We start from the raw sequence: 27,890 nt of genomic DNA on the forward strand, positions 1-27,890 counted from the left end.
AATATATATATATATTATATATATATATATATATATAATATATATATATATATATATATTATATATATATATATATATATATATATATATTATATAATGTATAATACACATACATATCGTCTTACCAATGCAATTGCTTAGTTTCGCTTATTTTTGTTCACTTTTCCTAGAACGGATTTTTTTTTATTGCTGTTCTTCATTGCCCGGCTTTTTCTTCCTTGCCCCTCTTTTCTTCATTTTCCATTATTTTTTTGTCGTTTTGTTCACTTTGTCTTGAACGAATTCTTTCATTGTTCTTCATACCGTCTCCTTGTTGCAGGATCTTACCTTCATCATTCATTATTTTTGTTATTTGCACTCTGCTGTATGCACTTTTCACCTTCGTGCATTACTGCGGCATTCTTCGTTCGTTATCACTTGACGCTCGTCCGTCATTTCGTTTGCATAAGCCGTTCGTTAAATAAAAAAAAATAAAAAAGGAACAGCAAGATATCGACTTTGGATATCCACAGAGCAGTCATATAAACGTCTCCCGGCGAGAGCCTCATTATTTGTAACGAGCTGATCGCGTTTCCAAATAAAACCCCAAATGAATAAACTGGAATAAATCCGCGTTTGGCCAGGAAAACAAAACCATCACTCCCCCCTTACCCCATATTCCCCCTCCCCCTGTGACACGTCTCCTCGTCATTTCTCCCAACTGTATATAATCCCGGGGACTAATGTATTTGTGAGTTTATTTTGATCATCGGGGAAGGATATCACAAGTGCGAAAGTCGTCAGCGAGTCTCAAGTATTTTATTTTTTTTTTCTTTATTTGGAATACAAATGAGTCGTAAATGGGGCATCCCAATGCAAACGGGCCAACAGCTGATTCTAGGCAGCTGACGCGTACGGATCGTCTTAACGCTCTACCCCTAACCCCCTTCCCCCCCCCCGCCCCCCTCTCTATCTCTTCACCACCACCACCCCCTTTATAATACACCGTCGGGGGAGGTGGTTGGTTGGTGGGCTGTTGTGGACTGAGTGAGTGAGAGAGAGAAGTAAGGAATGAAGTGGAGAACAGGGGGAGGGGGTTGCTAATATACATACACGAAAGCACACACAGACACACACACACACATACACAGATATGAGTTACACCAGCGCAGCGGTGGTATGACAAGACTGCAATTTGGATTCTAGTGAGTTATCTCGATGCAGTGCGCGGCTCAGATGTGTTAATACTGAGCAGCGGGTGTTTGTCAATGCGTTAATGACTCTTTATTCACCACCTCAAGAAATATTTACTTATTTAAACGATTTAGAATTAGGATTCACGCCGATCAGGATCGGAGTTCTTCAGTATATATATATATATATTATAGTAATATATAGAGAGAGAGAGAGAGAGAGAGAGAGAGAGAGAGAGAGAGATTATTGAAATAAAATGTTATAGGTTTCCCCCACTTCCCAAGGACGTTGAATTCTCCTCTTGGCGAGGGGGAAGGGGTCGTTTTCCCCTCGTCTTCAAATCTTGTTGTCTCTTCTTTATATGCAAGTGAGGGGAGTCCTTGATGTCTCTCCCTCCCTTCCGACCCATTGAGAAGCTGGCGGGGCGAGAGAGAGAGAGAGAGAAGGGACCTCCCTCACCCCACCCTCATCCCCCTCCCTCCTCACCCCTCCCTCCCCCCCGGCGATCCTTTCCCCTCTGATGGGACTCCTTACTCGCAGGTAGTGGAGGGGAAACTTATAGGGAATATGGGCGAATAAGTCAGAAGGGGAAAGCCGAAGAAAATTGTGTGTTCAGGGATTACCGACTAGGGGAAATTCCCTGACGGATAACAGGGGATTGGGGGGGGGGGGGCGACGGTTACTCGATGCCATGGAATAAAGGGGGTGTTGGGCGGTGGGTAACAATTTCAATGCTAGGGGGCTTTGGAAAAAACGGCAGCAAGAGAGAGAGAGAGAGAGAGAGAGAGAATTTCGAGTGTTTACGGAAAGGAAAAGTCATTAGACGTGAAAATATGAAAGATTGAAAAAAAAAAAATATTGGGTTGTGGTCCAAATATTCCTTCCAGTTTCCTTCTTCTCTCTCTCTCTCTCTCTCCCTTCTCCCTCTCTCTCTCTCTCTCTCTCTCTCTCTCTCTCTCATACTTTCCCTTCGCGTCTCCTCTGAATAATATTCGTTTGTTTTCGTCGGTGGGCGTTCTGGTGGGAATCGATCAATCCTCTACCTCCTTTCTTTCTCTCTTTCTCTTCATCGGATCGGGAGAAGGAGACTAAAAAAATAAAAAAATAGAAAACTCCGAGGAGAAGAAAGTCACGCAATCCGAAAGAGAAAGAGAAAACTGTGAAAGTTGGCGATGAGCGCGAGTTGAGCTCCATTTGAGGTGAACATGAGGGGGAGGACTTTGTCAAAATGACCAATTCGTCGAACCTGAAATCGAGGCTGATCTCTCCTCCTTTTTCGCTCTCTCTCTCTCTCTCTCTCTCTCTCTCCCTTCTTCCGAAGTCCTACCCTTTCCCCCCACCCTTTCCTTTCCCTCTCCCCGACTGTCGGTCTATCTGTCTGTCTCGAGTCGTTAGTATTCAAGGTCTGTGATTCAAAGAAGCTGAACTAAAAACGAAAAAATTCTTCTCTCTCTCTCTCTCTCTCTCTCTCTCTCTCTCTCTCTCTCATCTAGAATCCAGAGATCGATTCAGATTCGCATAGGGGGTGTGGGGTCGGGGTTGGGGGGGGGAGACTTGGCCCCTTATCTTGAAAATCCGTCGTGCGTCTGTTAACATAAACGGGAATTCATCTACTCAGTAGATAGTCGATTATGGTGGGTCGCAGTCATGGTTGGGAAGAAGGCCTGGGGCTAGCAGCTTCTTGGACGACCTTTTCGAAAGGAAAAGTCCTTTGGCTGAATTTATAAATATATCCGTCTGATATTCAAATTAGTATCTGCTTGTTCTGCATATATATATATATATATATATATATATATATATATAATATATATATATATAAGTATATATGTATGAATGTATGCAGGTGTATATGTATGTATATGTATGTACGTATGTATAATATATATGTATATGCATGTATGTATGTGTAATAATATATATAATATATCATATATATATATAGATATATATATATATATATATATATAGATTATGTGTCACTTGATATCCTACCTTCCTGTCAGCCTTATTGTTTCTGACCCTAGATATACGTAAGGAAGCAGTCACTATGTGAAATAATAGAATGCAGCAAATATTACTCTGGAATCTGTAATATTCGACCTTCTGACTTTAGTAAGGAGCTTTTCCCCCTTTGTCCCCCTTTGATGAGATTTCTTAAAAGTTTTCAAGTTGATTTCAGCCACAGGGAAGACTTGAGTTTTTTTTTTTATTTATTTATTTTTTTTGCTGCCGTTTTCTTTGTTCTTTTTAATTTTGTCCCTGTGTTTTGTTATGAGGACTCTTGGAAAACTTGATGCCACATACCATTGGACTTTCTCGGTATGGTCTTTTATGAGCTGGAGATGAACCACGAAACATTTATATCACTTTATGCTAATTGGGAATCGGGTTGAGCGAGAGGAAGTTGCGTTAGGCTTTTTAACGTTTTGTCGTCCAGACTTCATATTATTTACGTACAGCTCTCCCTTCAAAATTCAATCAAAGATAACCTGCGTTAACAACGGGTCGCAAGAATTAATGATAATTATTATTATCATTTTGGTTTTGGCAAGGATCATGCCATTAGGGATGACGTCAGCAGAAATTGCGATGATGCAACCGCAGTCACTTGACGACGGTTGTCAAAAAACATTTTGTATCTTGTTGCTGATTTTATCGTTCTCGATTCAGTTCGAAGTGGATGCTCAGTAAGAGAAACAAAAAAAGAGGAAGCAGAGAGAGAAAGAGGAAGAGAAAGAGAGAAAAAAAAGGGCTAATGGAAAAGTGGTGTCATTAGGCCTATCGATAGTGGAATCGGCATGGACTGTGATTTGGCACGGGGAAGCCATTGGCGAGGTACGTATTATCGAGGAAAGGGAGTGAGATGTTGGTAACGCCGGGGAGGGGCTCTGAGAGAGAGAGAGAGAGAGAGAGTGATGTGGCCCAGACATTATAGAATCCCCCTCCATCCCTACATACCCTTTCTATGATTGGGAGACACGGGGAAATGAGTAAGAGGGTCCCCAGGGGCGGGGGGGTTGGGGGTGGGAGTTTCAATGAGCTGGTTTTCGGTAATAGAGGACCCAAGGGATGGATGAGGGAGGGAGAGTCATCGAAAGGGGGTCTTATGACATTATAGGGGGGGTGGTGTGGGGGCCAGGAGAGAGAGACTGGGTAAGGGGGGTTCGCTCCCCCCCTCCTTCAACCACATTCTTTGTCTCGCTTAATGGACCTAATGTTTTCTCCTTATTGTGGAGGGTAGTTTCACCCATTAGAAAAAAAGGAGGAAGAAAAGGGTCTCTCGAGTCAAGAACTTCAGAAATGCTGTAACCTATTTTCTCAGCCACCCTTTGAATATCATCGGCCAAATGGCGATATATTGCCTTTTGATTTTCTCCTCGTAAGTCTTTAATCCTTTTAAATCATGGTACCGTCTAGTCTGAATATTGGCCAATCTGTAAAGTCCTGCTGTGATAACAAGAAAAACTGAATTTCGCTTTATTTATATTTTATGAAAAAAGCTCCATCTTTTTATAAATTTTACCGAGATATTAATATTTTTGTACGTCTGATAAGCAGCCTTTGTATAATATTTGTAAATGGATGCGATTACTTAATACCGAATCGTTACTTCCGGTGTTTAAATTATCCGTTTCTGTACTGTAAGTAAAACGTCCATAATTTTTCTTATCCGGCACAAAACTGCTCTCTTGGCGTTTATTTAAGTTATGAAGGTAATCAATAGTTGAATAATTCTCCTGAAATATTTTTTTCCGAATATCACTCATGAACAAATGGTCAGTCCTTTAAATGGTCAGTCCTTCAAACATGGCTGCATTATCTACACGGCGTCTTTCACTAGTTGTCACGGAGTTATCAAAATTTATTTCTGCCGTGAAATCATAATAAATCTAATACCTGGGCTCTTTGGAAAGTCCCGACCTTATTCCAAGGAGTTTCGTAGCGAATAGCAGGTAATTTTCTTATGCGTGTTTGACCACAAAACAGGGTCATTAGGCAATCAAAGCTTTCAGGTGACCCATGTCCTAGGACCCACGATTTGTTCTTGGTGAAAGAAGCTGTCATCAGCTCTGGCTGTAAAAGGGTTCTTGTGCACGAGATTTTGAGCTGACCATTATCTTAAAGTGCTTAAAGATTGTGCTCTGTAAAAAGGAAAGAAATGTTCAGCATAACGGAGGTAAAGGATTTACCAAGCTCCTTCTGTCACTGACGATTAATGAGTGTTTTGTCTAATTATTTCATAATTTTTCAAGAACTTCTACCACGTGTGAATGAAACTGGATGTGACAGCATTATTCTTGTGATATCATTAATTTGAGGTATTTGTGTTGATTCATTACGATTCTTATAAATACCAGTGGCCCCGAATTTTAGTTTGGTTAGCAAATTTTCAAGTTTTCGTGTTCGGTATTCGTCAGTTAAATTATATTTGTACGGGTATGCTTGGGAATAACAATTAAGACAATTTCCACTTCTCATTCTTTGGGAGGGGGTAACACCTACCAGTTCAACACTAGCCTTTTAAAATAAACATTTCAGTTATTTATGGACAGAAACATGGCCATTAAAAATTTTTTTCCTATAAGGTAGATTTCCAGGTATTGCAAGTGGTCAAAGTAATAGAGGCATTTTTCACGTTGACTGGTAAAAAGGGAAAATTTTATTGGTTATGAAAATGTTAAAGACTCAAAGTGAATCATTTCAGAATGATTGTGGACTCCTAAGATATACGCATCAGATAATCCAAAAATCCAGCAGTTAATATACTTAATTGTTTCTCTTCGTAACGAGAGTATTTTACTATACATTTTTTTAAGAATTAACCTGCTCAAATCGAATGATTTCCTTAAGAATTTTTCGCCGACCTTCAGAGAGAGAAGAGAGAGAGAGAGAGAGAGAGAGAGAGAGCCTTATTCAGGAAAACATTTCGGTTATCGTCCCGATGCTGCTTTTGGATTTTGTCTGACCCAGTCAGTAAATCGTAAAAAAAAAAAAAAAAAAAAAAAAAAAAAAAAAAAAAAAAAAAAAAAAAAAAAGGTCCAGCTCTTTGTGCAGTTGCAGACAGAATCCAATCCCCTCCTCCTTTAACCTTCCCCACTGGTCGATGAGAGAGAGGTTTTCGTCGTCTCGCAAGGATCACCAAATTTTTGAGTGTGTCTGAAATCTGCACCGGATCCCTGTGCCATTTCTCCGGAAGCTTCTCTCCTCCAGATATCTTGTTTACCCTCAGTTGTAAGGAAAAGGAGCGAGAGAGAGAGAGGGAGAGAGAGAAAAAAGGGAAAATGAGAAAGAGAAGGAGAGAGAGAAGGAAATTATTTTTTTTTCTTCTTCTCAGTTTTCCTTTCCAGACTCTTGCCTCGCTATCGAAATACAAGGTGGGAAGGCAGTGCTAAGCCACAGGAATCTTGTAGGTTGATAATCTTGCGCATTGTATCGAATGCATTGAACTTTATTGGCCGGCGAATATTAGTCCCACTTATTTCCGAGAGGGGGGGATTGGCGGTATTTTAAAGCCATACAACGCCCCCCACGAAAGCCGCCTTTGGTGTGGCATCAAGACGGGAGGAACGACCTTACCGCCAGGGCGGAATTGGCACTAATGTCCCCCGGGTCTCGGTTTTCACCTCCGTCTGCCTCTGAAATACCGAAGTTCCACATTCAGATATTCCACATGAGGTCCCTTCTCGGAGTTGTGTCATTCTCAGGACACATTGCTACCCTCAGTCAGCCCCTTGCGCCTCCGCCCCCTCCACCCACTCCCCCTTTATCGGATATTTCTTTGGCAACTTTCTCTCTCTCTCTCTCTCTCTCTCTCTCTCTCTGTGTTTCTGTGTATGTGTGTGCACGGTGCAAATCCATCTCCTCCAATTTGCTTAGCTGATGGTTACATTGGCAGTGACGGACTTTTCAGTAAAAGTCATTTAAGAAGGGTCTTTAAGGGTTATGGGGGTCGGGGAGGGGGGGGGTTGGTGTAGTCATATCCCCCTAACATCCAGTGGCTCCGTTGCCAAATTCTGGTATCATTTACCCATATCCCCCCACCCCACCTTCCCCCTCTCACATCCCCATCCCCCACCCACTTCCCTATCGTGAACTTTTTGGATAATTCCTTTAGCATTGATTTCCAAAAGGTTCATTTAGACGATTTTGTCAAGAAAGAACGTGATTTGGAACCTATTGGGAAAAGTTTGGATGTGTTCGGGAGGGGCAATATGTAAAGAAAAGTTTATGCCTCGCGAAAATTGTCTGGGATGTTACACAAACTTTTTTTTTCCACCCGCCCCCCCCCCCCCTCTCCCTCCTCTCACCCGCCCCACCCACCCCCACTCCTATCTCCTTTTCCCGAAACATTTTTCGATGTCACGGAAAGTTAGAAGGAGGTATAGACAGAGATTTACACACACACACACACACATATATATATATATATATATATATATATATATATATATATATATATATATATATATATATATATATATATTTGAACATTGAGCCCCCGTTCGTCTAACGGAGGGTGGTTTCGAAAAAAAAAAGAATTTATAACAATCACTGCCACGTTCACTCAAAGAGCTACTGATCATAGATGAACGTTTTGTGCAGAGATCTTCCCCAACTTTGCCTTTTTATAACCTACAAAGAAGTATATATATATATATATATATAGATATAATATTATATATATAGATATATATATATATAAAGAGAGAGAGAGAGAGAGAGAGTCCACGTATACGCTTTTATACCATGCGTATACGCATACAGTCGGATGCACCCACACTTTTAAAAAAAAACTGCAGCGTTTGATACTCTTCTCTCGCAACCCTTTATTCCGTGTTACTTTTTTTTCTTTCTTTTTCCTGTCCTTCCATTTTTCCCCTTCCCTTCCTATTGTCGTCCTGAGGCAAGTGGTAGGTGAGCTGTGCCAACAATCCTCAATTTCCACTGCCCGTGGCGCATCGGTAGACTTGCTATTTGTTAGTTCCACCCTTTTTTATATATATAATTGGATTTTCCCTTTTATATTTCCCTGCTCTTTTTACTCTATTTTTCAAAGTGCGAGGTTCTTCGCGATGATTTGGCATGCAGAGAATTTCGTGTTTGTTCGTGCGTGCGTTAGCTAATTTGAACAAACCCCCTCCTTTTTTTATTTATTTATTTTTTTCATCAGGACCCTCATCTCGCTCGAATGCTTCTTTCATAAATGTCTGTGAAAACTGAAAGTTCCGACAAGGCTTTTTTCCGTCTGTGGTACAATTTTACACGAATACACATTTCCTTTTGAAAATATTCTCAGCTTTGAACGAATTTATGGTGATCGTGCAGTTTCCTCCTGACTGTTATTTTTAAAAATGGCGCGTCCACTGAAACATATAGTAACACCATTATCCCTTTTGCTTAATGAGTCACAGTTTGTACACACAAAAAATATTTGATTTCTTTTCTGCATCATACTTTCCTCTTGCATGTGATTTTGATTTTTGGGAGGGTAAGACTGAATTACCAATTATGTAATTTAGTATGTGGATTTATTGTAATTACCTGTAAATGATTATCTTATTTATTCAATTCTGTAACTTTTTTGTGTTGAGAGGATTTTAACTGAAACTTCATTTTTTGATTATTTCTCTCATAGTTTTAATAATTTTAAGACTGTTATCTTTTTAAGTCATATTGTTCAGATTTATGTCTTTTTATGCAGTAAACTGTTATTGTTGTTGTTGCTATTATTATTATTATTATTATCATTATTATTATTATTACCATTATGCTTTAACTCTCTCTGTTAGCAACCCATCAGTAGCTTTACAGTGTTGCCAATTCTCTTTTATTTCCATAGGATGCTAACAAATGTCATTTATCCATTTTCCTTTCCTATTGACTCATGTTTTCAGAACTCAGTTGCTTCAAAAACACATTTGCTCTCTCTCTCTCTCTCTCTCTCTCTCTCTCTCTCTCTCTCTCTCTCTCTCTCTCTCTCTCTCTCTGTTTACATAACCTTTGGTTTTTATGCGTGTTTTATCATTTAATTTTTTATTTGGTCTCTTTGCATTACTCATTTATTCCGTTATCAGAATTATATTGGTGCTTAAATTAGTTATATTTCTTATGCTCTTAACTATAGGCGCATGTCGCTTTGTGTGGACTAAAAAACAAAAGAATAAATATTTTAAATGGCTTCCCTAAAAAGAATTCGTTGTTGAATCGCTGACGAAAAGTCATATAGCCAATTGTTTTCCAATATACGCTGTAGAGAATTCGTAGCGAAAAATAACTTCATATTTTTAGAAGATTTTCTTTGGCTTAGGTTTTTGAAATAGATTTTTTTTTATTTCTGCATTACGGAAATTTAACATTAAATGCCCACTGTTTTTTTCTGACTTTTGCCATTGAATCTTTCTACAGATTTTCCCTTATATTTTTGGACTGTCTGAAAAAATAAATGTTATTTTTTCAATTCTGTTAAAACTCGCGGAACACATTCGAAATTGATGTCGTATTATGAGATTTCTATCGAAGCTAATATTGAATTTGAAACAACGTAACCATAACTGGAAAAATGTCTTTAAAATAATTAATTTGCGGAAAATACGTTTGCGATGCAGGGTAATATTCAACAACAAACCCATGTCTATCTCTTTCTTTTCCTTTTATTTACGCCTGTCTTTCGTTTTCTATTTTCCTAATATCCATTCTTATTTTTTATATTGAAACAGTATTTCATATCTTCATTTCTGCTCAGTATCAAGTTTTTCATAAATGATGAAATTAGACATTGGCTGTAATTAATTAGGTTGAATTACGATAGCAAGGAATTTTAATTTTCATTTTTTTATTGTTTTTTTTTGTTTTAGCTTTATTTCTTTTGACAAAAAATTCACCATGCTACTAATTTGCTATCTACATCGTAGAGAGTCTTAAGACGGCTGTTCTGTTTAACTTATAACAGCGCAATGATTGATATTATTTACATGATTAATTAAAATTCTTTTTTTTTTCAATTTTGGCAATGCAGCCCCATTTTCTCTTACCCCTCTTCTCTCTTATTTATTTTTCATTCCTTTTTTTCTCTCTTATTCCTATTTTTATTTATTCCTTTTTTTCTCTTATTCCTATTTTCATTTATTCCTTTTTTTCTCTTTCTTATTCCTTTACTACAGTGCAACACATTTTTCTAAGCTCATTCATCTGTCATTTTTCACTCTTTTACTGTCTGTCATTATCGCCCCCCACTCCCCATTCCCCCTTCCATCTCCTTCTCCCCTCCCTCCCATATGCTATATGTGTCCTTCCCCCTACCCCCTTTATAACCCCCCCTCCCCCCCCCCTACCCCCTTTCCCTACCCACCCCCCCCTTCCCCCATACCCCTTCCATCTCCTCCCGCTCCTATATGCTATATTTGCCCCCTTCCCCTCCCCCCTTTATCCCCCTCCCCAATCCCCCACCCTTCCATCTACTTCTCCATCCCTCCTACCGCCCATTTCCCCCCTTATATGCTTATATTTGCCCCCTTCCCCTCCCCCTTATACCCCCTCCCCATTCCCCTTCCATCTACTTCTCCATCCTCCCTCTATGCTAGATTTGCCCTTCCCCTCCCCTTATACCCCATCCCCCGCCCCTCCCCTTATACCCCCTTCCCCACCCCCCCCTCCCCCTTATGCCCCCCTCCCCCTGCTGCTGCCATCTGCCAATGCTCACTGCTTATACATTCGGTGCTTCCAGATGCGAACAGTGGAAGTTTCTGGCTGTACGGGGGTAAAGGGAATCCACTTTTAGGTATGAAACATTTATAGTTATCTACACATTATTTCTAGTTGAACTCTTCTTTATATATATATTTATTTCAAAATAAAAAAAACACAATTTTTTTATTTTTAGCACTCATTTGTAAGGCACTTTTTTGTGTGTGTTTGTTTGTGCGTGTATGTGTGTGTGTTTGCGTGTGTCTCTTGTTTGTGTGTGTGTGTGTGTATACTACAGTTTAGTGTGTTTATATGTGCGTGTGTCTGTGTATTTCAGTATAGTGTGTTTATGTGTGTGTGTGTTTGTTTGTCTATATATGAGTGTTGTGGTGGTTTTGTGTTTCTTTATTTGTTTGTCAATATTCTCTCTGTTTTTCTTTTGTTTTGATTATGATTTGGCTTGATTTGTGTTGTTTCAGCTGTGTGTGGCTGGCGCCATGGTTTGAATTCTGGTTTTATTGAAATAAGTAGCACATGTAGTGTTTTTTTTTTCTTTTTTAGAATTGAAGTAGGCTTAATAAGGTAGCAATTTTCACACATAGTTACTTAGATGTTTTGCCAAGTATAAACTTACTGATGTAAAATCAGTTGTTAGATGTGAGTTTAACTCCCTTTAAAAAGGTGAATTGACTGTTAGTAAGCTACTTTACTGTACCTTATCAGCTGGGACATTGAAAGCATTGAATATATTTTGTAACCATCTACAAATGCAATATTATCTTAAGTTCAAACCAAGCTTAAGGTAAAAGGTGTTATGGTAACGGTATGAAAAATATCTCTTAATTTTCCCGTGATTTTATGACATGAAGTGCGTTCAATTTTTTTTTTTATATGTGCGTGCGTGCTTGCTTGCGGGCGCGGCCTTGCGTTGGTGCCCATGTATTGTACGAATGCATTCAAACGCACAAGTATTTTAACGATATATATCCAAATATTTTCTTTATGCATTGTAAACACATATCAGTCACCTATTCTCTGTATTAAGTTAGCACACCATTTATGTTTGGTCGTGATCGAATGAATCAGCTGGTGAAGGTGTGTGTGTGGTGTGGTGACCGATGATAGCCAGAGGACCGCTAGTTGTCGGAATGAAATATTTATGGAAGTATATGGCACTTGTGCTAATGCATACGGGTCGTTAGTTGATTTATTCGGGAATCAGTCTCTTGACTTTATATTATGTTTATAATATATATATATATATATATATATATATATATATATATATATATATATATATAAATGTGTGTATACGTATATATAATGCACGAAATATGCATTGCATAAATAATAGGTGGTATGCTTATTGTATTAATTTAGACGTTCACTGAGGGAGTCCGTATAATTAACTGTTGGTAGGATATAATGAAGAATGTATATAGTATATATGTATATATATATACATATATATATATATATATATATATATATATATATATATATGTATATATATATATAAATACCGAATCCGATGAATGTTTGTGAGGAAGAGCGGCTGTGTATCGAGTGTTGGTAAAACCACCTTTACCTACGGAGGAGTAGGAGGAGGAGGAGGAGGAGGATATTCGTGATTGCCATTATTTTGGCCCGAACACGCACTCCTTATAAATTATTCGCAATACACACTTCCCAGAAAAGGCCATAAAGTAATTACTAATCTTTATTTTAAGGCTTTCGTGTCACCTGCCTGTGCTTTAGTTTAGCGCTCTTCTCTCTCTCTCTCTCTCTCTCTGTCTCTCTCTCTCTGTTTTGGATAGTTCTCCCCTCTTGCATGTTGTAGCTGTGAACTTTTCATACCGTGGTCACAAGTCGTGAAATGATTTGGAAATGAACCGTATCCGTGAGATTTGCGAGTGAATATATATATATATATATATATATATATATATATATATATATATATATATATATATATATATATATATATATATATATATATATATATATATATATATATATGCATATATATATATATATATACACAATAAATGTTCGTAAAATTTGCTACAGTCTGAAATATATTGACTATGAATCACTGCACGAATAGCATACCATTTAATCTGGCTTCATAGAGCGATAATACCGTGATCACAAGTCGGAAATGAACTGTACCCGTTCGATTTGCGAGTGAATATCTATACACACGCGCACACACACACACACGTATATATATATATATATATATATATCTATATATATATATATTATATATATATATATATATATATATATATACATATATATATATATATTATATTATATATATATAATATATATATATATATATATATATATATATTATACAATAAATGTTCGTAAAATTTGCAACAGTCTGAAATATATTGACCATGAATCATAGGACGAATAGAATACCGTTTAATCTGGATTCATAGAGCGATAATAATATATCCTTTACCCGTGAATCACGTTTTATTTACCCATGAACCTTGGGGTAAATAGCGTATCATTTATTTATGGATCGTGGGGCAGATACGATACCATTTACCCAAGAACCATTGGGCGAGTAGCATACCTTTTACCCACGAATTCTAGGGTAAACAGAATACCATTTACCCCATGAATCACTTACCCATGAATCATGGGGTGGAGTGTGGGCCAGACAGCATATACCCCATTTGGAAACCGTTGCAGGAGCATACTCAGCGAGTGATAGCCACGTCTGCAACGACACCTCTGTTGACAGAATAATAATGATTTGTCAGGCAACGCGATAACAAAAGTATGCCGACAGTAGCTCCCTGCCGGGACACTTCCGAGCCGTTGTTGGACCACCCGCAGTCAAAACATGTCGCACAAGTATTGGCCCCCCCCTTCCCCTTGTCATGATCCCCCCCCCCCCCCCTCTAACCACCATTAAACCTACCCCCCTCTCCTCCTCCACCACCACCTCCTCCTCCTCCTCCTCCTCTTCCTCTCACTGGCTCACTTGTATAATGTACTGGCGTTCATGACGGCGTATGTGTGTGTGTGTGTGTGTGTGTGTGTCCTGTGACTGGCTGTCATTAAGGTCCTCAACTGCTCGATTTCTTTTTATACTTTTTTACCTGCAATTAACCTGAAGGGCAGCTGCGGCTAATTAGAGGGTAGATGGCTGCATTTAAAGATTGCGTTTATTGAAGCAAATCATTCCCTTATATCGATGGGGGTACGTTCGGCTTAAAAAAAAAAAATCATTTCTCGCCCGAAAGAAAAAAAAAAGAACTTCGTTTTGCGAAATGCTGAAAAGGCTCAGAGTCTTGTTCTTGCCTTTTATTGTCTCTTTTTTTTATTTATTCATTTATTTATTTACGTTTTCGGGGCGACTTACTTGTTAGTTTTTATTTCTGTCTGGGTTTTATTTCTAGGTCGCTGGAAAGGTTGTCGCTTTTAGTGAAAGGTTGTTGTTTATTTCGTATCACAAGCCGAGGGCTTTGATCACCGGGGCGTTGCAATTAACAAAATCGTAAAGTACGGAGATGTTGCTGTTTCAGTTTTGTCCGGATAATTGGAACTGTCTCGCAGACTTTGTGAAAAATGAATCGAATGACGGACGCATCTGGAAAAATAATAATCGTCAAGGTACTTTTGTCTGAGGTGAAGCGTTCATTTTTTCGTGCTTTTTTATTTTTTTTTTATTTTAATGTTTTTTTTTGTATTTTGCGGCTTGGAAACTGATATGCTCCTTAAAAATCCAGCTTTAGATTTACGTTTCAATGTTTATAATTATGTTTCGATAAAATACGGTAATAATTTTGAAGGTTATAGCTTCTGTTTATTCAATCGTTATTAAAGCCAAAAAATATAAATAAATAAGGTAATAATTTTGAAGGTTATAGCTTCTATTTATTCAATCGTTATTAAGCCAAAAAAAATAAATAAATGGGGTAATAATTTTGAAGGTTATAGCATTGATTTATTCAATCGTTATTAGAGCAAAAAAAAAAAAAATTACGCTTCATAACTTCTTGCCATATTGAACATTTTCATTCCTTTTGTCCTTATTGTAACTTCATCAGGAATAATCGGATAAAAGACAAAATGGCAGAGAGAGAGAGAGAGAGAGAGAGAGAGAGAGAGAGAGAGAGAGAGAGAGATACTAACGGCGACTGGAGGATAAAGAAACGTAAAGAAAAGTCGAATAATGCGGGGAAAAAAATGTCTCCGGTGCGCAGGCGCTATACGGAACGTCGGTGTAAGAATTAGACAAGAAAGAAATGTGAAGAAGTGGAGAATAACATGTAGAGGAGATAAACCGCAGGACGAATGAAAATTATAAACAGAAAATATATCCAAAACTACTTCGGGTTATTTGCGAGGTGCGAACAAAATTTAGAAGGTTAAGTTAGATATATAGACATTTAATTTATAATTGTACCGTGGCAAGAAACATGTGACATATCTTAGGATTAAAAACATTCACATTAATTTTAGCCGTAGTGATGATTATGAATGATTGCAACTCCTTCAGAAAATAAAGAAGGGAGATAAGACAAATCGGGGAACGTTTGGTAAATAAGATGGAGTAGAGAGAGAGAGAGAGAGAGAGGTCGGGTAACATTTGGTGAATAAAATGAAGTACAATAAAGAAGAGAGAGAGAGAGAGAGAGAGAGAGAGAGAGAGAGGAGGAGAGAAGAAGAGAGAGAGAGAAATCGGGTAACATTTGCTGAGTAAGATGGAAGATGGAATATGTAGAGAGAGAGAGAGATTTGGCGATTAAGTTGCAGCAAAATTAAACGAAAAAAGAGAGAGAGAGAGAAATCGGTTAACATTTATCGAATAAGATGGAGCAAAGTAACAGAGAGAGAGAGAGAGAGAGAGAGAGAGAGAGAGAGAGAGAGAGAGAGAGAGAGACTTGAGCGAGGAGTGAAGAAGAAGGGCTGGTGTCTGGTGTTAGGACCTTGAGGGGGAGAAGGAAAAAAGGGGAAAAGGAATAGGAAGGGAAGTGTAGTGGAAAGGATGATTCGGTTGAGGGGAAAAGAGTTGTGGGAAAGCCGAGGGCAACGACGAGACTCAAGGAAGGAGGAGGAGGAGGAGGAGGAGGAGGGAGAGGAGGAGGGGACGAGAGGAGACGGGAGAGAACGGGAAGCGCCCGCCGTTATATGAAAGGAAGTCCTCGAGAGTTGACAGGAAAAGGGAAGGTGATGAAGGGGGAAGGAGAGAGAGAGAGAGAGAGACGCACACTCTTTGAACACGCGCAATCTCTGTCTGTCTGTCTGTCTTTGTCAATTCTTAAAATTGCTAGGAACTCTCTTTCTTTCAAGAGAGCTCTCTCTCTCTCTCTCTCTCAGTTCTTAAAATTGCTAGGAACTCACTCTTTTAAGAGAGAGAGAGAGAGAGAGAGAGAGAGAGACTTAAGAGAAAGGAATAGCCAGACAGATCGAGATCGATACGCTTAGATGTCTAAACAAATCGATCGGTTTCAGCCTGCATTGTATGTTATGTCTGTGAGACATGGCGACAGGGTTAATTAGGATGAATGTGTCTTTTTATTCAACGGTCGATAAGAAATAGAAATTTTACCAGGGAACAAACTGTGGCTGAAAATAGATTGATAATTCTACCGTGAAAGATGGTTGGTTACTCAAACCTGTCGGCTTCAATATCCTGTAAGAAAATTTAAAAGTAGTATGTTGTGTAAAATAATATAAAGCTCATTATTAAGATTTTGATGATAGTGGCAATTAGCAGAAACTTACTGAAAAAATAAACTAACGGAAAATATATTTCTTCCTCGAATTCAAAGTTTGTAAGACTGTCAAAGAATCATTATTGCCGTGGCCATTGCTAGAACTTTTTCGATGAAAACTGTGATAATGGGAATAGCACGTAGTAGTCGATAGATGAACAGATATCGTATTGTGACCAGATACTTTTTTTTACCTTTTTTTATCATTCTGTTTTATTGTTAGTAGTTATTGTACAGAACATATTTTTAACGAATAGAGTTATCAGTGAATTATTTGATTTAAGCAGTTACCTGATGATATGTATCTGCAAGAAAGTATTTTTCAAGTTTGTGTCATAAACTTCGTTTCCCGTTTTATTATAGTTTATTCCTCTTATTTGTCTTCTGTTTTTGTTGTGGCAACTTACGCTTACCGAAATGTTCGTTATCTAGCGTACCGCAGTAACCACAGCTGAGACCATATGTATCAGTTCACTAAATCTGTTTGTGTAAGTAAAATCGATAAGGAAATTATACAAAGGCGATATTACATATCCCGAAATTCTTTCTGTTATGATTTGCAATATTTGTAAGGTTAAATTACTGAAACATTGGAATGGGTCGCTAATTTTGTTTACAAGTCGGATAACGGATAAAGTCAGTCAGTAGAATGTAAATGTGATTTTGTCCTTGTATTTATCGCGTTTCCTGGATAATTATGATGCATTATAAAAGTTATAGTTTAATTTGTTATTTTTTGAAGTCCCGATATGACTTCAAAATCTTGCGCACATAGCTGCCGCGAAATGCAATTTAATTATTTTGTTTAATTAATTTTCCCAATTTTATACCAGTGAGATTGCATAGAAAACGGTATGCCTAAACTTCGTGATAATATGAAGTATATATGTATTTTTCCAGTGTGGCCATTAGTCTCTCACACGTCTGTTATTCGTGTATAAACAGTCCATGGGTATATTTCTTGAAGCATCCATATTTATTCTTAAGGCATCCCATCGCGAATGTAAAAAAAATAAAAAAAATCCAACTGCAGCTTGAATGCAGTTATAAATGTAAATTTTGACCCTTGAGCGAGCTGAGTCCAGATGTCCTTTTCCATTTGCTCGTTCAAGCAGAGGAGGTTTTGGGTGTTTGGATTAACTCATTCATCCTCCAATAGATGGCGTTCAGATGCACTTGGAGGGTTGAAACTGGCCTGCGTGACCCCTTCCAACCCTTGTCACTCTGCGAGGGTGAAGACCGCGGGTGGTTTGTGTGCTGGGGGGGTGGAAAAGGAAAGGATTGGTTGGGTTATGTGGTGGGAAGGGGGAGGACCCCTGCCAGGCTGAAAGGGATGGAGGGTTGGGATGGAAAAAGTGAGAGGTAGGGGGGTTGGGTGGTATGGGGTTAAGAAGGGTGAGAGAAAATATTAATCATTAAAAAATAATAATTACCAGAACGCTGAAAGGGTGGAATGCTGGAGTATGAGAGTGACTCATAGGAGCGTGGCACGAAAATTAGAATTTAATTTCTTGAGCGGCGTCGTTTACTGCATGTAAACAATTATGTAAACAGTAATGTAAACATTGCGCCTTTTGCTTAAGGAACAAAACGGGTGTCAGCTGCATGAGTACATATATGGGTGGGCTTCCGTTGACGTATATTGGAGAGAGAGAGAGAGAGAGAGAGAGAGAGAGAGAGAGAGAGAGAGTGGGTGGTGTGTGTGTGGTAAAAAAAAAAAGTGATGGACGGTCTAATTTTATGAGAAGGAAGAAAAAAGGCTAAAGGCTTGTAGAAACAGGCCATTCACGCGAGAAAGAGACGGTGGAATGAATACATATTGGAAATTATGAAATCATATCCCGACGGAATGCTCATAATATTGCGAGGAATATTCGGGGCCTCAGGTCGAAAGTGTTGGGGGTCAGAGATGCACCTCGTCGAAAATGTTTCATTTGGAAACGAGCCGAGAAAATATAACGTAGAATAGAGCGGCGCCTGGAAAAATTTCGCAGGCTCTACCGCGAAATTTAGGGAAGCCAATTTAGGGATGCTATATATATATTCAGGGATTCTTTTCAGGGACGATGACTCAAATATGAATCCAGTTTGAAATCGCCCGCCGCCGCCGCGTCCAGGGAATTTAGCCGAAGATCGGCGCGTTTATTAGCGGCCCGGGAGTGAACGGATGTATAGCAAAGAGATAGGGTGGAAAGGGGGGAGGGGAGGGTTGGTGGGGCGAGTGGGAGAAGAATGGTGTATGGATGCATAATGGCTGAATAGGGAAGATAATGGATAAGGGAGGAGAATGCTGAATGCGCCGTGTAACTAGGGAAGGGGTGGGAAGGGAAGGGAGGGAGGGATGGAGGGAGGCAGAAGGGGTCCATTGTATAGGAGGGTTTGGGGTTTAAGAAGGAGAAGAATAGAGAATGAAAAGGCCGCTGTGTGGAGCAGAAAGAGAGAGGTGGAGAATAAACTGTCGATAGAAAATGTGAGGAGAGAGAGAGAGAGAGAGAGAGAGAGAGAGAGAGAGAGAGAGAGAGAAACCCAATGAAAGGTTTCCAAAATGGTATTCATGAGATATCTGTTAATAGGAAAATGAAAATGCAAGGAATTACAAAAATGAAAGCCAGTTGCGCTTGGGATAAATTAAAAAGAGCTTATACCTCTGGCACGTCTAATGGCAGATCGTACTTGAATGGGGAAAAACGTAGTGAAAAATGAAAGAATCCTTTTGTTATAGTAAAAACGGAATCGCTTAAACTCTCATAAAAAAGCATAAAGAGTAAGAAAAGGGTTATGGATATATATTATAGATATATATATATATATATTATATATATATATATATATATATATATATATAGATATATATATATATATATATATATATATATATATATATATATATATATATATATATATATATATATGTGTGTGTGTGTTAAAGAATTCACTGAAATTATTACGAATGTTGGTGCATATTGTGCAACATTACCTGACACAGAATTTAGGCGCTTGCGTATATTTACCAGCAAGTAAGAAGTATTGGCTGTTGCCAATGAGCAACAGCCCGTGCTGGCATATGGCCAACTCACTCTAGACGACGACGTAAATTGAGAACTTGGCTGTTATATATAAGTTAGCTGACAGGTATATATTAAATATATATATATATATATATATATAATATATATATATATATATAATATATATAATATATATTAGAGAGAGAGGAGCAGAGAGAGAGAGAGAGAGAGAGAGAGAGAGAGAGAGAGAGAGAGAGAGAGAGAGCAGCCAGCCAACGAATGACATGTGAGCTGTCAAATCCGATGCATTGTCGGATGCTTTCATCATTGAGGACCGAGGCACCTTGTTATTATTTGCACAGGCAAAAATTAACATTCCTAAGAAAAGAGAACGTCTCTTTTTATTTCACGAGGAAGCCATTCGTCAAGAGTTACAAGTTGGGGAAGGGAAATGATCTTTTAGCGAAAAATGGCGGATACGTGAGCGGGAAACCCGAAACCTCTGAGAAGAAGGATTGGCTTCGGTCTGAAAGGACCCAGAGAAGGGGAGGGGAAGTGTTTAGGAAGAAGTGCATCACCGAAAATAAAGGAAAGCAGATGGGAGTCCTTCGTTTAGGATACCCAGTAGGATTTTTACTTATTTATTTATTTATTTTTTTCAAAATGAACTCTAATTTTTATTCCTCGATTTTTTTTTTTTTTTTTTTTTTTTTGGCGGACGCACAAAAAGATATGCGCTTTTTTTTTATTCCATCAAATGTAACTCAAATTCTTATTCCCCGAAATTGTTTTGTTTTTGTCTGACGTGCAAAAAGATGTGTGGTTTTTTTTTATGTTGCGTCAAATGTAACTGAAATTCTTATTCCTTTAATTTTTTTTTTCACCGGATAAGCATTTTTTTTTTTTTTTTTTTTTTTTTTTTTAGCTCAAATTCTTATTCTCTAAATTTTGCTTTTGCCGGACGTGCAAAAAGATGTGTCGTTTTTCTTTTTTGCATCGTATATAACTCAAATTCTTCTTTTTGTAAGCTATATTTTTTTTATTACCGATCAAATGACTATAGTCGTTTTATTTCCCGATATTAGTCTGCAAAATATAACGATAAACATTTTTTTAAGCTTCGCAACTCACCAATCGCTTGCCTAATTATTCTCGATAATTCTTTGCGAAGTTATCAGTCAGAACGTAGCCTAATGACTGTTAACCATTTTGAACCAGCAATAAATTACAAAGGGTAGGCATGTTTATAGTAGTTGCATTTACGCTTTATCTTTTGATAACGCGTAATGAGAATTTAACATAACGTTCATATTTGTTTTCATACACGTCACCTAAAAGCTGATTTTTCCTTGAGTCACTACACAGCGGAAGTGGACAGCTTTCACGACCCTTTTACATAATTACTTTTGTGTATGGATTAATGCATTTATAGTGTCACGAATACTTGGTCGAATTATAAGGGCGAATGCGTGATAGGAAAGGACGTATTCACGCTAATTTCACACGGTTGTGCTAATGCAACAGGAAAAGATTGTATCCTCAAAATGATTTGGCTGACTTAGAATTTTTTTTTAGAAAATACCAATCGCTAGAGAGAGAGAGAGAGAGAGAGAGAGAGAGAGAGAGAGAGAGAGACCCATTCCAAATACAGCAGATGTTTTACACTATTCAATGGAATTTCTTCTTATGAATAAAAGAAAACATTCACATTTTGAGGACGGCTAGTTCAAGGAAGCATATACCAAGGACACACACGAAGACCCTCCTCCATCGCTTTTCGAGGATCTGGGTCAATCTTCTGGTTGGGGCGGGGGGGGGGGGGGGGGGGGGGGGGGGGGGGGGGGGGGGGGGGGGGGGGGGGGGGGGGGGGGGGCTTTTCAATGATGGCGAGGGCTTCTCTTGTTAGAAGCCATTATCACACGGAAAAAGGGGGAGACCCAATATCCTAACCGTACTCCCTCGGTATCTTTTCCGTTTTTTAAGATATCTCCGATCTGCAAAAATTGCGTATAGGCTTAACTTGTCGAAATAACGAACACCTTCCCTCACTTTTTAAAACGTAAACTTTGCAAGCAGAACTTGGTTTCACCACCGGTGGAGAAGGGAAGATCGCGTTAGAGGACATTGGAAGTAGCGTATAGGCCTATTTCTTCTCTCTCTCCTTTTCCCTAAACTAAAGGAAACATGATAGGCGTAGACACTCGGGACTGCATCAGGAAGGATTTATTGAGACAGCTCCTCTTGAGGAAAGCCGGCTCTCTCTCTCTCTCTCTCTCTCTCTCGTCACACAAAACTTTCAGCTTATAGATAAAACGATTAGATCGCTGTAATTCTTTAAATGTTATTATTTGGGTTGTGATACTCGTTAATATAAACTATTTTTATAATTAATATATATTTTAGATTGATGAAGTCTTATCCTGACATCTGATTTCTAAAACATTGGCATAATTTTCCTCGATAACGAAAGAACTTTTATAAAGGGAATATGCAGACTTGATTTTTTTTTTTTACGAAAAGATCAAACGACAAATAAATCGGGAAGGAAAATGGATGACAAAGACTTGACTTTAAGCTTTGCAGATTCGATCAAATCTGATAGGAGGAGGAGGAGGAGGAGGAAGGGAAAAAATACCAAAAAAAACCCAAAAATAAAAAATAAAAATAAAAAACTAAAGACAAAAGAGCAGCGAAATCGACAAGTCTAACGTCATTATGATAAAGACTAGAAGGCACCAGCGGAGTATGTGCTGTATACGTCATCGTAAATTGTTTTCCCTTAATAAGATGACCCACGCTGGCGATGGTATCACGCACTCTCCTCCTCTACCCCTCCTCCCCCTTCCCTCCCCCTCCCCCTCCCCCTCCCCTCGGTGGTGCTATCATCGCCTTCTTCCTTCATGGCGCTGCTTTTGGCCGTCTATGGATTTTGTTTTAGGAGTTTATTATTATTATTATTATTATTATTATTATTATTATTATTATTATTATTATTATTAATATATTCTGAGGTGTGGGTTTAGCGTATGAGTTCTGAGTATATGACTTCATTAAGGTTTGTAATGCATATTTGGTGTGTATGATTGATTTTAAATGACAGCTCTCTCTCTCGCTCTCTCTCTCTCTCTCTCTCTCCTCTCTCTCTCTCTCTATACTATATATATATATATATATATATATATATATATGATATATATATATATATATTATATATATATATATATTTATATATTACTAGACCACATCTCCATGAATCAAATGAATTATCTTCAGAGAGAGAGAGAGAGAGAGAGAGAGAGAGAGAGAGAGAGAGACTCATCCGTGCTTGGTAGTTTAAAGATCCTGCTTTCTCAGACGACCTAGATCTTTACAGCTATTTTTTTGTTTGCTTGCTTCTGTCTGATTTGATCTTGTCTTATCGTCTTTGCAATATATATATATATATTATATATATATATATATATATATATATATATATATATATATATATATATATAAATATATATATATATATATACATATATATATATATATATATATATATATATATATATATATATAATATATATATTGTATATTAGAACGGAATGCATATCCATATATTTATTTTATCAGTGTGTAACAGCTATGCTCCACGGGTATAAAACTCCACATTTAAACTGGTTCAGTCCATACCCAGCCCTGCCACAACTAGCCGCTATGCCGCTATACAAAGTCACATAGCGAATGCACCTAAGTCCGATCTTTTTGGATGGTACGTGACGTCCCGATGGTTAGGGCCTCTGGTCTCAACCCTGTCTTAAGTTATCACGAATTTTTGTTTTTACGATACAGATACAGTTGTATCTGTCTATCTATATGTATATATATGTGTGTGTATGTGTGTTTCATATGAGAGAGAGAGAGAGAGAGAGAGAGAGAGAGAACTTTTCACAATGTATCTTTGAGATTTATTTGGCCTCCGAAATAAATAAAATGTTGATTATGCATGATCCAGTATAGACGCCAATTTGATCAAAATCTTCTAAATGACGTATGAAGAACGTCATCCCAATGAAAATTGCGACCTTTGGAATGGAAATATTCTCAGTTTCCTCTTATTGCTTCGAAACACGCATGTGTATGCATGCAAGCAAAAAAAAAAAAAAAAAAAAAAAAAAAAAAAGCATTCCAGTAGCATGCCACGTCAGTCATCTTGACAGCTTAGCCGTGATATCCCGTCTCATTAAATAATTGAAATGACTCAATGACTCGCATTTTCTGGGTTAATCCTGACTCGAGCGAGGGGAAATATCATGTCCGTAGTATGTAGTATGCAAGGTGTTAATTTTGTAAGTTGGTGCCGTGCTGGTTTAAAGGAAGCTTTTGTTTATCGCATCGTTGTGTTTTCTTGAACAGTTGGGATATAATGCAGCATCGATAATACATCTAATGGGTATTTTTAATAACCTAAAAGTTTGATAATCTCGAATAATAATTTCGATAATCTGACATGTGGAATTTAGGGAAATTTCACTGCGTTGTATTCTCTAATAGGTATTTTTAATAACCTTAAAATTTTGATAAACTCGAATAATATTTTCGGTAACCTGGAAGGTGGCATTTAGACATTTCACTGCGTTGTCTACCCGCATTGTCTTACTTAGAGAGAGAGAGAGAGAGAGAGAGAGAGAGAGAGAGAGAGAGAGAGAGAGAGAGAGAGAGAGAGAGAGAGAGGAAGCTGTTGTTGTTTTCCTCTCACCAAAGATGATCATTACCTCTAGTTCCCGAAACTCAAATTCTTCCCTTTAAGTCAAGGCCTTAATAAAAAGTACATTAACATTATATACGTATCCAACCAAAAGCAAAACGTTTCAGCAGCCGCTTGGCATAAAAGCAATTCAAGATCACGGTTACGAATGTAACTGAATGCAAACGTTCCCCGTAAAAAAAAAAGATAAGAAGAAGAAGAAGAAGAAGCAGCTTTGCAAGAAATGGAACCACGTGACCACAGATCATTGTCACGAGAGTTGAAAATTGCTTTACGAACCTTTATGTCCTTGTCTCACGTGACACGGATGGCCAACTTTAGGGGCTCGGGGACGGCGACGAAGAGTTCCGTGGGACACTTTAAGGACTCTCTCTTGCTCGGCTGATATCATGGCCGGGAGGAGGAAAGAAAAGAAAAGAAAAAAAGAAGGGAAAGAGACCGGTTGGATAGAGGAGGAGCCATCTCTCTCTCTCTCTCTCTCTCTCTTGGAGTTTGTTTTATAAGGTGATATTACCAAGAAATGGTACGGATAAAATTTTTATTTTCATCGTAAGTGAGATTATTATTGTATATCAGTGATAAAAATATAAATGAACACACACACACACACACACACACACACACACACACACACACACACATATATATATATATATATATATATATATATATATATATATATATATCATACACCAGACATAATTTATTAACATACATACATACATACACTTTTGTACATATCCCACAATACCTTCGATAAGATACTCTACTCTCAGAAGACAACATTCACTGAGAAAAGTGATATATAATATATATATATATATATATATATATATATATATATATATATATATATATGTATATAATCAAGCACTCCCGGCCACCACGTCTAATCACTGCTAAGTAGCCCAGACTGAGCTGCGTAAATGCAGTAGCCACCAGTCACTCGAACTGATTTCCAAAATGAGGCTTGCTATGTCCACCTTGTGGTGAATGTCAGGCATTTAGAGAAACGCATTGTCGAAAGTAACAGATGTGTATGTGTGTTCATTAGAGTCGTATTTAGTTTTTTTTTTTTCTTTATTTTTTTTAGAAAGAATTTTTTTCCGAACTGGTACACTTCGCAATTGGTTCTAATATCATAGCGAACGGTAATTACGACGGGCTATTAAACGCCCTAAATGGCTATTACGCTAATGGGGAGTGTGTGTGCTTAACGCCACTCCGGCATTAGCGTCCGTCATTGCGTGGCTAAGGGCCAGGTGGTGGATGGAGTGAGGAGTAGTCACTCCGCCGTGATTTTGAAAGGGAAAAGCTTTTGGCTGCAATGGTAGGGCGTGTCGCCACTCTCTGCTGCGTCTTCAGGTCATTTAACATTTTCACGGAAGTCTCGTCGAGTTGTCAGCAATTTCAGTGTAATCCGACCAGGAGAACTTATTAAAATACTCCTTTCATTTAGTTCATGCAATGAAATATTATCTTTATTCTGTGCTTTCATTCCTTATTATTATTATTATTATTATTATTATTATTATTATTATTATTATTATTATTATTATTTTTTATATTAAGAATAGAACCTCATTGGAGAACTTATTAAAATTACTTCTTTCATTTAGATCGTACAAGTATGTGCTTTCATTTATTATTATTATTATTATTATTATTATTATTATTATTATTATTATTATTATTATTATATTAAGAATATTTCCTCATTGGACGAGTGGACTGCGTACTCGCCTATCAATCTGGTAGCCCGAGTTCGCTCTCCGCTGCTGCCAAGGCGGAACTAGAGGAATTTCTTTCTGGTGATTAGATATTCATTTCTCGGTATAATGAGGTCCGGATCCCACGATAAGTAACCAATTGGTTCCTATAGCCATCAGTGGTCTGGTTAAACTTAGGCATACTTAACATACTTAACTTATTCAGAAATAATTCTGTACCTTCATTATTATTATTATTATTATTATTATTATTATTATTATTATTATTATTATTATTCAGAAGATGAACCCTATTCATACGGAACATACCTACAGGGGTCACTGTCTTGAAACTTAAGGCTCCAAGGAATATGGCGTTCAATGGCAAAGTAACAAAAAGTAATAGGAAATACGGAAAGAAGAGATCAATTATTAACAACAACAACAACAAAATTGTATAGATTGTTCGTTGATATCCAGTGTTCCGGGGCTGAACTCAGCCACTCGTGTTTTATTTCGTCTTTGACTAACAAGAAAATTAACGTTTGAGTGCTCCCGTACCTTCGTTAACGATTATACACACTATTATAGGCATGGTGTGGTGGTGTGTATTGCATAATGAAGGTCGTTCCTGTCACGAATGGGGAATAGCGGACTGTGCGATGACTATGAAATATGACAGGTATTACCCTGAGGTTATCAGCCTTTATCTGCGGAAGCGAATCGCGATTTTTGTGAATGAATCGGGCCACTATTTCAGTGCCTTATTTATGAATGAATGGGAACACTATTTCAGTGCCTTATTTATGAATGAATGGGACCACTATTTCAGTGCCTTATTTATGAATGAATGGGGCCACTATTTCAGTGCCTTATTTATGAATGAATGGGAACACTATTTCAGTGCCTTATTTATGAATGAATGGGGCCACTGTTTCAGTGCCTTATTTGTTCTCGCGTTTTGTTGAGTAACGTAACGAGATATGTGATAGAGTGCAATATGTATTTATGATGATTAATATCTAAAATTAATCTCTTGTGATTTAACAGTGAATTTTTAAATCGGAATAATGGTTGCAAGAGTATTTCAGTTTTGAAATCATTATCAAAACAGATTATGAAAGCAACCATGAAAGGAAACGCCAAGACATATGAAACAGTTTATAAATAAAGGCTTCATTTGACCAGTGGTTTAGATATTCGATCTATTAAACGCCAAGAAGTTTATCAGAAGCTCATCCATTACAACCACTGCGATAACATAGAGGCTGTAACATACGTGTAAATGTATGAGCGCGCGTCCGCGGGTGCGCGTATTATCTTTTCACTTGTGCGTGTACGCGTGCGTGTATTGGAGTATGTTCGGTAGGAGTGGGGTTAGCGAGTATTTGACAATACCATAACTCAAGTTTTACGTTTTATTCGAAGGTTTTGGATAAGCGATCTACAGGGTGTCCATAAAGTCCCAGTACTATTACGAGCAATAAATACTTGTAATGGTACCGGGACTTATGGACACCCTGTATATGTAGATTCACGCATAAGCACACTCACTTACACATACACTTGGCAGCCGTCATGAACACCAGGAAAGGGGGTAACGGAGACACTGGTGAGACACCAAGGAATCTAGGAAAATCTCATGTTCCCGTCCCTGTGAGTGAGTTGGACTGTTGGCTAGATACCCACTTCGAAAGATGAAGTGTCGTCATGAAACTTAATGTATGCAAAGGGCCAGGGTCTAAGACCTTTGGTCTGTAAACTGTATTTTAACCAGATTCATGTGTGGTTCCATTTTCATTTTTTAGAGGCCGTT

At 38.0% G+C, this 27,890-nt stretch overlaps 1 protein-coding gene across 2 annotated transcripts in view; it reads left to right on the top strand.

Moving 5' to 3' along the window:
• LOC135222958 (homeobox protein php-3-like) overlaps positions 1-27,890 on the top strand; it is a 657,411-nt gene that overhangs the window by 613,458 nt on the left and 16,063 nt on the right. The window contains exon 7 of one of the 2 annotated variants that reach the window (XM_064261424.1): positions 10,901-10,954. The exons of the other annotated variant lie outside the window; for it this stretch is intronic. Within the exon in view, the coding sequence (XP_064117494.1) occupies positions 10,901-10,954 (54 nt within the window). The remainder of the gene's footprint in view (positions 1-10,900; positions 10,955-27,890) is intronic. 2 annotated transcript variants of the gene reach the window in all.

Source organism: Macrobrachium nipponense, chromosome 8, assembly GCF_015104395.2.
Source record: "Macrobrachium nipponense isolate FS-2020 chromosome 8, ASM1510439v2, whole genome shotgun sequence".
Classification (NCBI taxonomy): Eukaryota; Metazoa; Arthropoda; class Malacostraca; order Decapoda; family Palaemonidae; genus Macrobrachium; species Macrobrachium nipponense.